The 17573-nt window shown below is 43.5% G+C and overlaps 1 protein-coding gene across 3 annotated transcripts in view; it reads left to right on the plus strand.

Annotated features, from left to right (window-relative positions):
• The window catches only part of LOC116732618 (Fc receptor-like protein 5), an 82120-nt gene extending 74177 nt beyond the window's left edge, over positions 1–7943 (plus strand). For all 3 annotated transcript variants that reach the window (XM_032582946.1, XM_032582944.1, XM_032582945.1), the window contains one exon: positions 6890–7943. In XM_032582946.1, coding sequence (XP_032438837.1) covers positions 6890–6895 — 6 coding nt within the window. In that variant the 3' untranslated portion in view covers positions 6896–7943. The remainder of the gene's footprint in view (positions 1–6889) is intronic.
• The last annotated feature ends 9630 nt before the right edge of the window (positions 7944–17573 follow it).

The following is a 17573-nucleotide window of genomic DNA, read 5'->3' on the forward strand; positions in this document are numbered from 1 at the left end:
TCTGGTAGTGTCTCTATACGTTGAAATCCTTAAACAAGGCAACCGTCTCATTACAAATTAGACAAGCACAATTGCCTTGATTTTCAGTGAAGAAGTATTATAATTCCCATCTCTCTTGAAAGCGGCGGCCCTCACTGTCAACTTGTTTTCTTTGCAGTGGCCATGGCAGAAATGAGTGGAGAGGGGTTCGCTGCACGGAGGCAGACTGATAGTATTAAAGTGGTGCTGCCACCATTTGGTGAAAGGAGGAATTACAGTTTCAAGTTTTATGATTTATTTATTCTGTTTCACAGTGCAGGCGGGCCATAAATAATACATTATAAGACCGAAGCTGCGGGCCGTATAAAATCTGACCGCGGGCCGTGATTGGCCCCCGGGCCGGACTTTGGACATGCCTGACTTAGGTGCTCATCGCTGCCTGATACGGAAGATCCCTGGCGCCAAAGAGTCTCTTGCCCCTTCGGACTGTAAATTTTATTGCTGTGTCAGTCAGCGGGGGAGGAAAAAAGGGCCCTGCTTGTTTAAATGTCTGCTATTGTCAGCTCCCACATGCTCCACAGAAAACTGTTCCAAAGTGTTGGCTATACCTTTACACATGTCGTATATTAGCTGTATTAAACACCAAAAATAATAATTTTTCTTAACAAAGCCAAAATTACTTTTCACAATAAAAGTATCCCTTTATATTAACTAAGTTATACATTCTAGAAAATATACTCATCATGAATTTCTTAAAATTAAATTAAGCATATTTATACATTTTTAATCTAAATTATTATTCTATATGAATTCCCCATTAACTGGCTCTTACAACTTTATTTGCATATCAATATCATCTTTTTTAATTGTCTCCTTAGCCAGCCTGTCCGCTCTTTCATTCCCCATAATACCTACATGAGCAGGAGTCCAGAATAATACAACATTTTTATTTTGTTCACATATCCTATGATGAACCGCCATAATCTCATATAAAATATTTTGATGATTTTTTGTACGTCCCTTTCCGATACTCATCAACGCAGATAGAGAATCACTACAAACTATTATTTTATTCCTATTAGTTTCCTCCACCCATTCTAAAGCTACTAAAATAGCACCTAGTTCTACCGCGAATACACTCAAATAATCAGATGTTCTTTTTGAAATACTAATCTTTAATTCAGGAATCACTACAGCTATACTGGTTGCTTCACTTTTAGGGTCTTTCGACCCATCCGTATAAATTTGCAAATATTCATTATATTTATTCTGCAGTTGATTATAAAATTCTTGGCAAGTATCTAATGTGTTCCTTTTCCTAATATTTGTTAGTGTTCTGTCTACATTAATATATTTCCAAGTCCATGTCGGTCTCAAAGGCCACAATACAGTTGGACTAAATTCCTTATAATATACATTAAAAAGTTTCGCTCTATCATCCCCAACCCACCCAAAGCTATCAATTTGTTTCTTTCCTCTTTCCCAACACTCTCCTAATACTTTCTTAACCGGGTGATCTGCATTATGTCCTTTTAAACTTATCCAATAATTTACCATTAGCTGCTGTCTTCTAATGCATAATGGCATTTCTCCTGACTCTACTTGTAATGCACATATTGGTGTTGATTTAACTGCCCCTAAACATATTCTCAGTGCTCTGGCTTGAATAACATCTAACTTTTTTAACCTAGTTTTAGCTGCTGATCCATACACCACACTCCCATAATCTATTCTTGATCTAATTAGAGACACATATATATTTTTAAGGGAATCGAAATTTGCACCCCATGTCAACCCAGCTAAACACCTCATAATGTTTAGAACCTTTTTATTCTTCTCCATAATATGTTCTATGTGATTTCTCCAAGTTAGTTTCTTATCAAAAACTACTCCCAAAAAACGAAACCAATCAACCCTTTCTAACTCTTTCCCATATAAACACAACTTTTTATCAACCCCTATTTTTTTATTTGTGAAAAACATTACTTTTGTCTTTTCAATTGACAATTTAAAGCCCCACTTTACTCCCCACTTACTCACTTTATCTATACCTTCCTGTATTTTAACAATAAGATGGTCCACATTTCTTCCCCTTTTCCATAATGCTCCATCATCAGCAAAAAGTGACTTACCAAAACCGATGGATATTTCTTTAAAAATATCGTTGATCATAACTGAAAATAATGTTGGACTTACCACACTTCCTTGAGGGGTTCCATTTTCTATTTTACATAATTTCGAAAACTGACATCCTATTTTAACTTGAATATTTCTATCCCGTAAAAAATCCCATAACCAATTAAACATATTACCTCCTATACCTATCTGATGTCATTTAATCATTAACCCTTCCCTCCATAACATATCATATGCTTTCTCCACATCAAAAAACACAGCAATAACAGTTTCCTTATTAATCTGAGCTTTTCTAATATCATCCTCTAAACATAAAATAGGATCCATTGTTCCTCTCCCTCTACGAAAACCACTCTGATAAGGAGCAATTAAATGTTTTGACTCCAAATATTGTGTCAATCTCTCATTCACCATCCTTTCCATCAGTTTACACAGATTAGATGTTAAAGCTATTGGTCTGTAATTTACAGGGTTACTCTGATCTTTCCCAGGTTTCTGCCTGCTACAGTCAACATTAGGCCTAAGCTAAATACACCACGTGTGGAACTGAAACAATGCCAAACAAAGTTCATTTATACAGGTAACGTTATGGTCAAGATTTCACAATAGTGCCTAGTGACCAAGCTATAGTTACTGAAACAGGAGGATTATAACCATTTCATAAGACGTTACCTCGATGTGTTTCTTCAAGTTGGACGGGGAGTTTTTGTAAGATAGAATTTCCACATCTTCGGGCAGGAATAACATAAACTGCATGCGGTATGACGAATCTTTAACACCCACGAAAGAGTGTATTGTGTTTAAATAAGGCCATGGGCTCTCATCACCAGCTGGTGGTTCCCCTGGAGCCGTGTCCGACGTAGTTGCAGTCGTTGTGGTCTCCGTCTCCTCCTCCATGTGGCTGCTGCTGATTGCCAGACTTGCTTTGTGTTTAACGGGAGAAGCGAAACAGGTGTATCCTATTGGTGGTGATGAACAAGCCCAGGCAAGTAGGCTACGGACTTTGTTCGGTAGCCTACTTGCTACTTGCTAATCAGTAGGTGGGTTCAAAACACTTGCGTTTCTCTCTCTCGCTTTTTTGTAATGAGTAATGTTAAGAAAAAGGATTAATTTTAGTGTTTAATACAGTTAATCTACGACATGTGTAACAGTTATATACAATACTCTTATTTGGAACAGGTTTCGTCTGAGATGCGATAAGCAGGCCGAAGCAGGGCCCTTTTTTCCTCCCCCGCTGACAGACACAACAATAAAATTTACAGTCCGATAGGGGGCAAGAGACTCTTTGGCGCCTCTGCCCGTACCAGACAGAGATGACCACGAAGTGGTCCGCCCTTTTACTTAGACAAAAACCAGACACCTTTGCCATAATGAGGGGAGTTTCCAAGTTTTTCTGAGTCCCTACGGAGTTTCTAATTGGTCAAAGACCGGAACGCCTTGACTGCATATATTAAATTGAAGGAACACCTACTCAGTATAAAATTTGGGTCAATGCTGAGATAGAGAGAGAGCGGCCAACATTTTGCCTTTTTTTCTCTCCAAAGAGGCCTCTTTGCTTTTTGTTTGTCTTTGTTTTGTGTTTGTCTGTTTCCCCTTGTGTGTCTTATTCTTATGAGAAAATGTATATCTCTGTTCCTCTGCAGCTTTGTTGTCGATGGCTTTGTATGAGATTAAACTCTGTGATCTGTGACGTCAACACGCTTTGTTGTTGTTTCGTTTTAGCAGAACGCCGCCGCTCGCCGAGGACTCGGAAGATTAAAAGAGGAAAGAGCCAAAACTTTTTATCCAAAGCTAGCATTAAATGATCCTCTTTTTTAATAGTAACTAAACCACACATTGAAAATGTATCGGAGTAAAAGTACGCAATTAAGTTCGGAAATATAGTGAAGTAAAAGTGAAAGTTATCAAAAATTTTCATACTCGAGGAAAGTATGAAGTACTCCAAAATATACTTAAGTAAAGTAGTGAAGTGTTTTTACTTCGTTACTATACAACACTGGGATGCAGCATCTTCCACCTCTTTAATCTGGTCAACAAGGTTTAATAACGTTGCCTGGGTCGAAGCGAGAGTTGCTTCAAGATCATTAAATCTATCGTTCATTATCTTATTCATGTTATTTATTGCCGTGAGGACGGTAGCGGATCCCGCATCATGCTCACACGCTGAATCAGCGCCCGCCATGGTTGTAGCTTGCTTAGCTAGCTCCAGCACGTGCTGCTCCGTCGGCTCTTCTGAAGGCTTATCTTGCTTCTTTCCTTTATCCGCCTTGGGTTTAGTCATCCTCAATGTCAAGACAGATGGTCGAAGCACAGGGGAACCGAAATATGAGTGGAAAATCAAAATAAATAAGAAATTACTTGTAAGTGGTGAGGAGCCTGGAAAAACACGTCTACTCCATACGGTGCTCACTAGCGCCCCCCAAAGAGTTATTTTTTTCAGTGTAAGAGCCGCACTACTCAATACTCAGATCTATAAGCAAGAAGTAGCAAAATGAACGAGAAGCCACACAGTGGCTGAAAAAAAACGCTACATCTGAAACACCTTGATAAAGAAAAACTAAACTAGAGGGCTAAAAACAGATAATTAACAGTCTTTTGTACAACAACCAGAACAGAATCCTGGTAATATGAACATTAATGAACTTCTCTTCTTCTGCAGCTCCTGGATTAACAGGAACAACTGATGTTTGTCTGTAGGAAACAATTTCCCTGCAAAAAAAGTTTTGTATCTTTTACATTGTTGTTTTTATAGCAGGCAAACGATAGAGTACTTATTAAAATAAAAGTTGTTCATTTCCATTATATTGGTTTAAACTGTTTTATTTTACAGTGAGTCCAGGTTCAGCAGACGGCTGAAGGAATCTGACCTTCAAACTCAGAACCTGTTTTGCTCCAAGGCAAAACTTTATGGAGGTTAAATTTAGTCGGCTAAAGAAAATCAGACGGTTCGTTCTAAAACTTCAGAAACATCAATAGCTACCACCTGCTGCGATGAGAGGAGAGAAATTCATCAACATATAAACCTCCCTAAACTCCAAACCCTATTTTCATATTCATAACCATAAAGTCATAAATTATGATTGAAGGGTGAACCTAATATCTCTAATGTTGTTGCATTTAATCTCAACCTGTTGTCATGTTTATTCTGTATAAATGTTGATAAGATGTGGAACAAAAACAGTCGCATGAATGAATGAATGAATGAATGAATGAATGAATGCTCTGTCAGATTAACACGTTATATATAATACTGTCCATTTATAAGGTTAAAGTTGCTTATTTGAACAAATAACAGGGATTATATTATTTTAGTCAGGAATGGTTTGGAAATGTATATTTTGGGCTAATTATGAATTCAATATTCCTGCTATTGTTTTCTGTTGTAGCTTCAGTTTCTTTCTTTAGTTTGATCTGCTTCAGTTCCTCATAATCCTCAATCAAAACATGTTTGTTTGGTGGGAGGTTTGGCGTTTTTATCTAGCGTAGCATCATTGAACCTCATGGATCTCATTGGTCACTTTAGAAATCTGCTGATTTACCTGAATGACTTCAGTCTGACTCAACATGGCTGCAGCTCCTCAGCCTGGTTTGGTCTGAATGGATCAAGTCAGGATGAACTGATGGCGTTAAGCCCGGCTTGATCTCATCCTGGATTTCTGAATCCGACTTTTGTGAAACAAACCAAAATATATTCAACATTTTCTCTGTGGTTCTTCACTGGACAAACAACCATGAAAACATCCAGAGTTCCTCCTGACAGCAACTTAGAGAATCAGATTAATGGAACATTGATATCTGATGGAAGAATCCAGATTAGCCAGAGAGAATCCAGATTAGCCAGAGAGAATCCAGATTAGCCAGAGAGAATCCAGATTAGCCAGAGAGAATCCAGATTATCCAGAGAGAATCCAGATTAGCCAGAGAGAATCCAGATTAGCCAGAGAGAATCCAGATTATCCAGAGAGAATCCAGATTAGCCAGAGAGAATCCAGATTAGCCAGAGAGAATCCAGATTAGCCAGAGAGAATCCAGATTAACCAAAGAGAATCCAGATTAGCCAAAGAGAATACAGATTAGCCAGAAAGAATCCAGATTCGCCAGAGAGAATCTAGATTAGCCAAAGAGAATCCAGATTAGCCAGAGAGAATCCAGATTAGCCAGAGAGAATCCAGATTAGCCAGACAGAATCCAGATTCGCCAGAGAGTATCCAGATTAGCCAGAGAGAATCCAGATTATCCAGAGAGAATCCAGATTAGCCAGAGAGAATCCAGATTATCCAGACAGAATCCAGATTAGCCAGAGAGAATCCAGATTAGCCAGACAGAATCCAGATTCGCCAGAGAGTATCCAGATTAGCCAGAGAGAATCCAGATTAGCCAAAGAGAATCCAGATTAGCCAGAGAGAATCCAGATTAGCCAGACAGAATCCAGATTAGCCAGAGAAAATCCAGATTAGCCAGAGAAAATCCAGATTAGCCAGACAGAATCCAGATTATCCAGACAGAATCCAGATTTCCTCAGCAGAACATGGAGACAGAAACATCTGATCAGATCCATAATTACTACAATATTTATGGAATAATTAAATTTCTGCTGACAGGAAGTTTTAACAATGAGTCATTTTATAGTTCAACATCTGTTACCAGCAGCAACAGTTAGCTTCAGGCTAGTCAGTTAGCATTAGCCATGCTAACAGCAGTGCTGCTAAAGAGGCTAGCTTAGCTGCAGCTAAATGATTGAGCTTCAGTGATTGGATGTTTTCTTCTTCTGCAGCTCTGAGGCGGCGCTGCTTCACTACTGTTCTGTACGCCACCATGACAGAAGAAGAAGAAAAACTTTGATGCTGAAACTCCTGGAGACAGAAAATGTTGTTGATGTGAAACTGGATCCACTGACAACAGGAAGAAAACATCAGTTCTGTTACTCAGAGAGCTTTCTTTAATAAACTGGAAACATTAGAAAGTTGTTCATTCAGAACAATCTGATTTATGATTCTTACAATAAATTAATGCAGGAGAATAAAATCAACTCCAGAAAAATGTTCACCTGTCCATCTGAATATGTTTGAGTTTTTTCTCTGTAAGCCTCATGAATGTATTTAATGTTTCATTCTCAGTTTTCAGTCTCATGTTTTCAGAAACTGTTTTTATTTGAAATGTCTGAATGTTAAAACCTCAGCAGCTCCATTGTTTCTCTGCAGCTTCAGCCTGTTGAACCTGCAGCTCTGCAGCTTGTTGCTAACAAACATGATGATCCTGTCTGTCTGTCTGTCTGTCTGTCTGTCTGTCTGTCTGTCTGTCTCTCTGTCTGTCTGTCTGTCTGTCTGTGTAAGTGTCAATAAAATAGTTTATTTCTTGAAAAAATGTATGTTTATTTCTAAAAGATAGAATAATGTATTTTAAGTTGTTTGGTTCACGTTTTAAGATTTGTGTTAAATGATTGTATTTTATTTTGTGTCAAATTATTTTTTGTCGAAAGTTATCGCGAGATTTGTGTGCATGTGTGAGGCTGCGAGACTTAAATAACCATAGAAGAAGCAGAAGCTCGTGCCAGAACTATGTGTAGCAGCCTCATGTCCTGTAGCTGTCCAGGTATTTTTGTAGTTATGTTTGTAATGTTTTGTGAATTTATTGGTTATGGTGTTTTATGGTGTTTTAATTACTTAATATTTTGGTTTAGAGTGAACAACGACGAATCATTCGGTTAAAGACCTCCGAAGTGGCAGGCGGCCACGAGGTAACTTTTTGTCAAAGCACGTGTCACCTGTCTGTTTGTAAATGTATCCATGTCTAAAGCTTTGTGTTTTATTTCTGTAGTTTTCACGGCATTTAATAAAGAGCCCGTCTTAAGAAAGCCGTGCCAGAGTTGTCACTTTGGAGCTACAGTCTGTCTGTGGTAAAAACATTAAAGAGATCACCTTTATGTTTTCAATGATTTTATGTAGAAATGCTTAGAAATAAATCTAATAATGCAATAATCTGCAGTTAACGTTAAATTCAGTGTTTGTGCATTTATTGCATTACATTATTTCTAACTGGGTGATATAATGACCAGTTGAGATTATTTATATATATATATATAAACATATAAACACACAGTTGATTTATACTGTGTGTTTAAAAACAGTATCCAGAAATAATCCACTAAAATATATAAGATTTTCAATTATATCCCTCAATGTTTAATATTTAGAGATTATAATTAATGTTATAATTATTTTTATAATTATAATTATGTATTTATATTATTTAAAGTGCCTCAAGGCTGCGTTTCCTGAGACATGTTAAAACCATAATGTGTAAAGGAAGAGGCGGACTCTGTTTCTTCCTCTGACTCTCCTCTAGTGAATCGGTCCAGTCAAAGTCAGCAGCCATGAAGGAAGCAGCTGCTCACCGTCTGATCTGTAAGCACAGAAATAATGTTTAATAACTGATATGGAGATGAGGGGAAAAAAGAAAAGTTGGTCTGGAGATTCTGTTAATTCAAAGTCACAATATTAAAATCAGTTTAATTTATATTTCATATAAATATGATTCAATAAAAAGTGTAATGATGACATCACAAACTCAGACTGACAGCAGAAAAATCCTTAAACAAGAAGTTAATGAAGCAAAAAACTGAACATTATGAGCAAATATATTGATCGATAACAAGATTAAACCAATAAAACCACAAAATATTTGGTTCAGTTTGATTTAATATTTCCAAATGAAGGACAGAAAGTTAAATGTTCAAGAAAAACCATTTGTAAATTTAAATATTTGCACAAGAAATATTAGAAATACTTTAAATGTCAACTTTATAAATGAATCACATTTACCGTATTTTCCGCACTATAAGGCGCATAGAATAGACCCTACAGTAGAGGCTGCGGTTACATTATGCATCCATTAGATGGAGCTGCAATAAAGGGAATGTCGACAAAATAGTCAGATAGGTCAGTCAAACTTTAATAGATTACAAACCAGCGTTCTGAAAACTCTGTTCATTCCCAAAATGAACAGCTGTTGCTTCCTCCACTTCAGCACCATTGATTGTTCATGTTAAATTCTCTGGCTGCTGCTCTGTGGGCTCTTTGCTCCTCAGCTTCCGCGTTCGGGGAAAAGCGGCTCAATCGTTTCCGATCTATTGAAAAAGGCTCTTTAGACTCAGTATTTGCAGGGCTTGTCCAAGGTAACAATTAATGATGAACATCGATCCGAAGCCCTGACAATAAGCTGGAGAAAGGTTTTAACATGTTAGCCTCGTTATACACAGATACGAAGGTGAGTTTTACTTTCTTTAAACTTTGTGGCTAACATTAGCTTTAGCTTATGCTAGACATTTTTCTTGTAAAAATGTGCTATTTAACTATCTAAACATTTTTCATCCATTCTAACGGACAATGTTTTTACCTTATGTTCAAGTATATTACGTGGTTTATTGTCGTTAGTGTCAGAGACCAAGTAACGGGGATTTTACGGTTCAGGCTTTTTGCTTCTGAAGCCTGAGGAACAACAAGCCCATATGTGGAAAACTCCCTGCTGGAGCCAGCGTCGTGACGTCAGAGACACTATTGGGGATGTACCACGCGCCTGCGCGTATGCATGACTCTTGACTTTCAGTGTGCTTCGCTAGCAGACACATGCAGTTCTGTTCCTCACTAAAATGTTGAATTCTTTGTGTGTACGTGTGCGTTGATGACAATGTAAGTACATAATTCATTTCATCCGCTTGTGTTTCTTACACGCTGTTTAGTTCGGCAACCGTGTAACCTTGGTTACCGCGAGCTCCAACGTATTTGATGAGGAAATGCCTATTTCTTAAATGCCTGGCTAAACGCTCATTTCTTGGTTTAACGTTACAAGAATAGTTCAGTTTGAGAGTTGTCTGGCAGTACTCTGAATTGTAGTGTTATTTCTACTGTTCTGAAGATGTTCAGGGCGGTAAACTAGCTTCCAAATGTAGCATCGAGCGCTTATGGAGCCGGTATGTTCGAGTGGATAAACATTTTCTCGATCTTGCGGCGGGAAGAACCGCTTCTACCATTCGTGGTCTTTATGTGCCACCCTGTGGTCATTAAGTGTACTGCATCTATATGCTCTGTATTAACACTTTGAGTGCCTAGTTCTCACCTATATTATCCTGTTATTACTTGTTACTTGCAGTAATTCTCTTCCTTGTTACATTAATGTTACTGAAGTGTTACTGAATTGCAATTACAATTATATATATTGTTAATGTAACTGGATGTGTATATTTGATTCTACCTGAAATCGAATATTTTGCATACGTTAGAATTTGTATATGTATACGTGGAATTTAGATGTACAATATTCTAATTACTCTTTCTGTATATGTTTATCTTGCAGAGACCACACACACACACACACATACACATATGTTTATCAATAAATCCCATAACATCACCTAAAGTCGCAGCTGTTCTCTGACCGGAGCACATAGTCAGTGAGGGGGCGACTAGCCATCAATGTACACGTCCGTCACAAGTGGTCCTTCGAGCCGGATTAGCTCCGCCCACTGCGCTATGGCGACCTTCCAAGGTGAATACAGAGAGGACAACATCCAAGCCCGTCCTCAGAGAGTGAGACAGGTCCCACGGCATCTTGGGGACTACGAACTCGGTTTCCCAGCCAAACACCTGCCTCCCTTTGATCAACATCCCCATCAGTCTACCGAGAGTCAACCAGCTAGCCAGCTAGCGCCTGCCGACTTCATCACACCTGTTCCAACTCGGCAGAGTGCAAGCAAAGAGGAGCAATGGCATCGCATGGAAGCACACCACAATGACCTAACCAAACAACTACAGGAGTTGCAACTCGCAATGGACAATATTAAACGACTGTCCTACCCACAAAGTGCTCCAGTGTATCAGCCACCCTATCCTCCACAGATCACTAGAGTGCCAAGGCTAACCCTGGACAGTCCTGCTAGCAGCCATTGGTCAACACCAGTACACAGCCCCACTCGCTACACTACTGTAGTTGACGAAGAACCCCCACGGCAGCCAATGTCACAGCGCAGCTCCCCATCACGACAGCCCAGTCTTCAACTGCAGACCGGGGAGCCAGGTACACAAGACCAAGCCATGCTTAGCCAGCCAGTCCACCAGGCCTTGGCACAAGTGCCGGTTGATGACGGATGGATTTCCAACCCCATCTCTGCACCCCATACTCCAAACAGACAGAATGGACAACCGCTACGGTCTGTGCCACAGCCCATTATGCCTCAGGCTCCTTTCATATATCAGTCCTACCCTCAGTACCCTGCCTATGCACCTGCAGTTCAACACTACTCCCATTACCCATCACTCCTGCCAGCTACACCAATAACTACAATGCTAACGCAAACGCCTAACAGGCAAACCGTCCTACCATCGGAACCTACAGCTCCTGGCATCTTGGAAATGGCCATTGCCTCTTCCTACGGCATTCCAAAGCCTAAGCTTATCCCATTCAGCTCTGGCAAGGAGAGTGACTTCATAATGATGAAGAAGGGACTGGACAGTGTGCTGGGTCCACACAAGCACCTAACCGAGGACTACAAGTACCAAGTACTCCTCGACCTCCTCAAACTACCAAACGCCTATCAGGTGGCAAAGAGGTATGTCAACGACCAAACGCCATACACCAGTACTATGCACGCCCTTGAACAGCGCTATGGTCAGCCGCGCCAGCTTGTCCAAGGAGAGCTGAAGGCTATCCTGAACTCTCCCCCTATCAAGCCAGGTGACGCACAGGCCTTTGAGGACTTCTCATACGCTGTCAGCACTTTAGTGGGCCTGCTAAGCACTATCGATGGTTCCTCTCGAGCTGAACTGAGATGCGGCTCTCATGTGGACACGCTGCTGAGCAAGCTGCCCGCCACCTACAGAGACCGCTTCGCAGAGTATTGCATAGCTAAAGGGATCATCCGCAGTGGCAGTGACCGGACATACACACTCCCTGATTTTGCCGATTGGCTGGAACGCAAGGCACAAGCTATTCAGGTGGCAAGACGTGCTACTGAAACCTCCACACCTGCAGTCACTCAGCCCGAGCGCAGGCACAAGACCGTCAAGACCCAACCACCTAAGTCTGCTACTATCTATGTGACTAACCAGCCTGAGAACTCAGAGCCACCACAAGGTTCTGCTACCTTCCCAGCCAGTTCTAAACCCGGCCAAGCATCCAAGAAGCGAGAGCGCTTTAAGCCCTATTGCCCTTACTGCTCCAACCAAGAACACTACCTCAGTGCCTGTACAGAGTTCGCCAAGCTCAGCACAACTGAGAAAGGTAATTGGATCAAAGAGAAGAGTAAATGCTGGCGATGTGGGCGTGGACACAAGCCGGAGAGCTGCACCTTGAAGAAGCCATGCTCCACCTGCAATGAGCAACACCTTCTTGTCCTGCACGAAGTGGCCACCAAAGCCTGCCAGAGCCTTTTCACAGTTGCTACATCTTCCAGCATGGTGTACGTCAGCCAGTCCAGTCACTCTAGCCGCGTCATGGTGAAGGTCGTCCCTATCCAGCTGCACAGCGGAGGCAAGACGCTGGACACTTACGCCGTACTGGATGACGGCTCTGAAAGAACCATTCTCCTCCCTGCCGCTGCCAAGTACCTTGGCCTGCAGAGGGAGAATGAAGTTCTGTCGCTTCGCACTATCAGACAAGATGTAGTGAAGCTTAATGGAGCGTCGGTGTCATTCGAGGTATGCAATTCTAACAGCACTCGAGAGAAATACGCCATCAGTCATGCCTTTACCGCAGATGAGCTCAGTCTTGCAGAACAGTCCTGCCCGGCAGAGATACTCAAGAGGAGGTTTGATTATCTCCGTGGAGTTCCGGTGCGAGGCTTCAGCTTAGTACAGCCTTTACTCCTCATCGGCTCCGATCACCCACACCTGATCACTCCTGTATGTCCGGTACTGAGAGGACCACAAGGCAGTCCAGTCGCTGTGTGCACTCTGTTGGGATGGGCCATACAGGGACCGACCAACTTCCTGCAGGCCCCCTCCACAGAGACGTCATGTCTCCAAGCAGCGTTCCAGTCTCCTAATCAAGACCTACATCGGCATGTTGAGATGCTCTGGCAAGTCGACACCCTGCCGTTTCGTTCTGAGAAGGAAGCAACACGCTCCAAGCAAGATCAGCTGGCTGTCAACACACTGGAACAACGAACTGCCCGTGTCACCGTAGATGGTATAGCTCGCTACGCTACACCTCTACTTCGCAAGTCATCAGCCCCCAAGTTACATGCGCTTCCATTGGCAGTGATGCCCTTGCTACGAGCCACAGAGCGACGCTTATCCGGCAACCCAGATCTGGCCAAGGTATACAACGAAGAGATCCACAGGTTGGAGAGAGCTGGATACGTCGTCAAAATCAGCAGCGATGAAGCAAGCCAGTCAGAGGAGTCCTGGTACATTCCGCACCATATTGTTCACCACAACGGGAAGGCCAGAGTGGTGTTCAACTGTTCGTTCAAGTACCAGCAGACTGCCCTCAACGACATCCTACTTCCTGGACCTAACCTCGGAGCCTCACTCCTCAGCGTGCTCCTCCGGTTCAGAGAGTACCCGGTAGCCATCAGCGGAGACATCCGTGGGATGTTCCACCAGATCCGGTTACTTCCAGAAGACCAACCACTCCTTCGTTTCCTGTGGCGTGACATGGAGAAGGAGCGTAACCCAGACATCTACGAATGGCGTGTTCTACCCTGCGGGACTACCTGCAGTCCGTGCTGTGCCATATATGCACTGCAACAGCATGTCAAGACCAACAGTGCCAGCAACGAAGAGGTCCTGAACTCAGTCAATAACGCCTTCTACGTAGATAACTGCCTTCAGTCTGTCTGCACTCCAAAACAGGCCAGACAGCTGATAGACAAGATGAGAGCTCTGCTTGCTGCTGGTGGATTCGATATGAGGCAGTGGGCAAGCAACCGACCAGAGGTAATCGCCCACCTTTCGTCAGAGGCAAGGTCTGAAGGCTGCGAGTTGTGGCTAACTGCGGAGAGAGCGGATCCTCAGGAGTCAACCCTAGGTCTACGGTGGCACTGTCCCTCAGACACGCTTGGCTACAAGTACCGTCAACCAGTTACCTCTGAGCCCACACTGAGGAACGTGTACAGAGTCCTAGCGTCCCAGTATGACCCACTAGGGTATATTATTCCGTATACCACTCGTGCTAAGGTCCTGATCCAAGCCCTCTGGAGACACGATCAACAGTGGGATGAGCCCATCACCGGGGAACTCCTCTCGGTGTGGCAAAATTGGGAGATTGAACTTTCTCACCTTCAGCACGTCAGCATGCTACGCTGCTACATGCCTGTCAACGTGAGCGCTAAACCTTCTAATGTCTCCCTACATGTCTTCTGTGACGCCTCTGAGAAGGCATACGGGTCCGTTGCATACCTCCGTATGGAAGATGCAGAAGGACACTCACATGTGTCATTCGTTATGGCACGATCCAGGGTCGCACCACGGAAGCAGCTATCCATGCCTCGCCTGGAGCTCAGCGCTGCGTTGACCGGAGCACAGCTCGCCAAACTGCTGCACTCTGAGCTCACTCTAACTATGAGTCACACCGTCATGTGGTCAGACTCCACCACGGTGCTCAGTTGGATCCGGTCTGACTCAGCTCAATACAAGGTGTTTGTTGGAACTCGCATAGCGGAAATCCAAGAGCACACCGATGTCAGTGACTGGAGGTACGTTCCCTCCGACCAGAACCCAGCTGATGACATCACTCGGGGGAAGTCACTACATCAGCTCGCTCAGCCCACCCGCTGGAACAATGGTCCTGCCTTCCTGTATGAACCCCCCAGCCAATGGCCAGAGAACTTGGTGGCGAAAGCAGAAGATACAGTAGAGCTCAGGAAGTACATGTTCTGTGGCCAGGTTACAGTCCCTGACACCTATCCCGATCCACTGCAGTACGTGACCTGGTCTGACCTAGTGGACGCTACTTACCAGTCTCAACACGGGGCGGCTGTGGGCCCCATGCCCGCTTCAGCTCGCATAGAGACAGAAGTAGCTCTCCTGAAGCGGGTGCAAGCAGATAGCTTCCCTGAAGAACTCAGTGCTCTGCAACACGACCGTCCAATCCGACCTAGTAGTCGCCTCAGATCTCTCTCACCAGAGTACGACCAGACACTTGGCCTTATTAGGGTGGGAGGTCGCCTCCGCAAAGCTGATGATTTACCCGAAGACTCAATCCACCCGGTCGTCCTGGCACCAGAGCATCCCATCACTCAGCTCCTGGTGAAGGACTACGATGACCGTCTTCTACACGCTGGTCCAGAGCGAGTCTTCGCGGAGATTAGGAGGTCATACTGGGTCCTCAGAGGCCGCCAAGCTATCAAGAAACACCAACGACACTGTGTTGAGTGTCGTAGATGGCGAAGTAAGCCTACGATCCCCAAGATGGCTGATCTGCCTGCTGCGCGTCTTCGTATTAACAAGCCGCCATTTTGGTCCACCGGAGTGGACTGCTTCGGCCCATACACTACCAAGTTGGGACGACGGCACGAGAAACGTTGGGGCATCATGTTCAAATGTCTCACATCCCGCTGTATCCATCTCGATCTGATGCCAAGTATGGACACGGACTCCTTTCTTCTTGCCCTCCGCCGCTTCATAGCACGCAGGGGCAAGCCCTATGAGATACTCTGTGACAGGGGTACCAATTTCCGTGGCGGTGAGAGAGAACTCCAGCAATCTTTTGCCGCACTTGAGCCATCGCTCAAGGAACAGCTGGCCAAACAGTGCATCATATTCAAATTCAACCCCCCTCTCGCTCCACACTTTGGGGGAGTGTGGGAGAGGGAGATTAAATCGGCCAAGGCCTCCCTCCAGACAGTCCTGAAGGACCAAGTTCTGCCAGAGGAAGCTCTAATGACTGTACTCATTGAAGTTGAGGGAATCCTCAATTCTAAGCCCTTAGGCTACGCATCTTCAGACTTGGCCGATCCTGACCCGATTACCCCCAATCTCCTCCTCATGGGGCGGCGAGATGCTTCACTTCCCCAGGCAGTCTACGGGTCCAGCGACCTACTAGGACGACGCCGATGGCGACATAGTCAGGTACTTGCCGACCTCTTCTGGAGTCACTTCATCCGTAATTACTTACCTGGTCTACAGCCACGCCAGAAGTGGAGAACTACTACCCCAGACCTGGCAGTGGGCACTGTCGTCATGGTGCTCGACTCACAGCTCCCAAGGGCGCTATGGCCCGTTGGGCGCATCACCCGCATCATCCCCAGCGACGACGGCAAGGTGCGAGTTGCAGAGGTAGACATCAAGGGTAACCTCTACACCCGTCCCGTCGCCAAGCTGGTCGAACTTCCGGAGATGCCTGACAACTGAGAACCCAGCTGCGCTAATCCAGCAGAGACTTTCCTGGTCTACGTATTCATTCCACGAATCCGGGGGCGGCTGTGGAAAACTCCCTGCTGGAGCCAGCGTCGTGACGTCAGAGACATTATTGGGGATGTACCACGCGCCTGCGCGTATGCATGACTCTTGACTTTCAGTGTGCTTCGCTAGCAGACACATGCAGTTCTGTTCCTCACTAAAATGTTGAATTCTTTGTGTGTACGTGTGCGTTGATGACAATGTAAGTACATAATTCATTTCATCCGCTTGTGTTTCTTACACGCTGTTTAGTTCGGCAACCGTGTAACCTTGGTTACCGCGAGCTCCAACGTATTTGATGAGGAAATGCCTATTTCTTAAATGCCTGGCTAAACGCTCATTTCTTGGTTTAACGTTACAAGAATAGTTCAGTTTGAGAGTTGTCTGGCAGTACTCTGAATTGTAGTGTTATTTCTACTGTTCTGAAGATGTTCAGGGCGGTAAACTAGCTTCCAAATGTAGCATCGAGCGCTTATGGAGCCGGTATGTTCGAGTGGATAAACATTTTCTCGATCTTGCGGCGGGAAGAACCGCTTCTACCATTCGTGGTCTTTATGTGCCACCCTGTGGTCATTAAGTGTACTGCATCTATATGCTCTGTATTAACACTTTGAGTGCCTAGTTCTCACCTATATTATCCTGTTATTACTTGTTACTTGCAGTAATTCTCTTCCTTGTTACATTAATGTTACTGAAGTGTTACTGAATTGCAATTACAATTATATATATTGTTAATGTAACTGGATGTGTATATTTGATTCTACCTGAAATCGAATATTTTGCATACGTTAGAATTTGTATATGTATACGTGGAATTTAGATGTACAATATTCTAATTACTCTTTCTGTATATGTTTATCTTGCAGAGACCACACACACACACACACATACACATATGTTTATCAATAAATCCCATAACATCACCTAAAGTCGCAGCTGTTCTCTGACCGGAGCACATAGTCAGTGAGGGGGCGACTAGCCATCAATGTACACGTCCGTCACACCATAGCTTAACAGTAGAGCAGCTCTGGTATCGGAGTTCTAGTTCAGCTGACTGTTCAG

Source organism: Xiphophorus hellerii, chromosome 14 (assembly GCF_003331165.1).
Source record: "Xiphophorus hellerii strain 12219 chromosome 14, Xiphophorus_hellerii-4.1, whole genome shotgun sequence".
Lineage (NCBI taxonomy): Eukaryota > Metazoa > Chordata > Actinopteri > Cyprinodontiformes > Poeciliidae > Xiphophorus > Xiphophorus hellerii.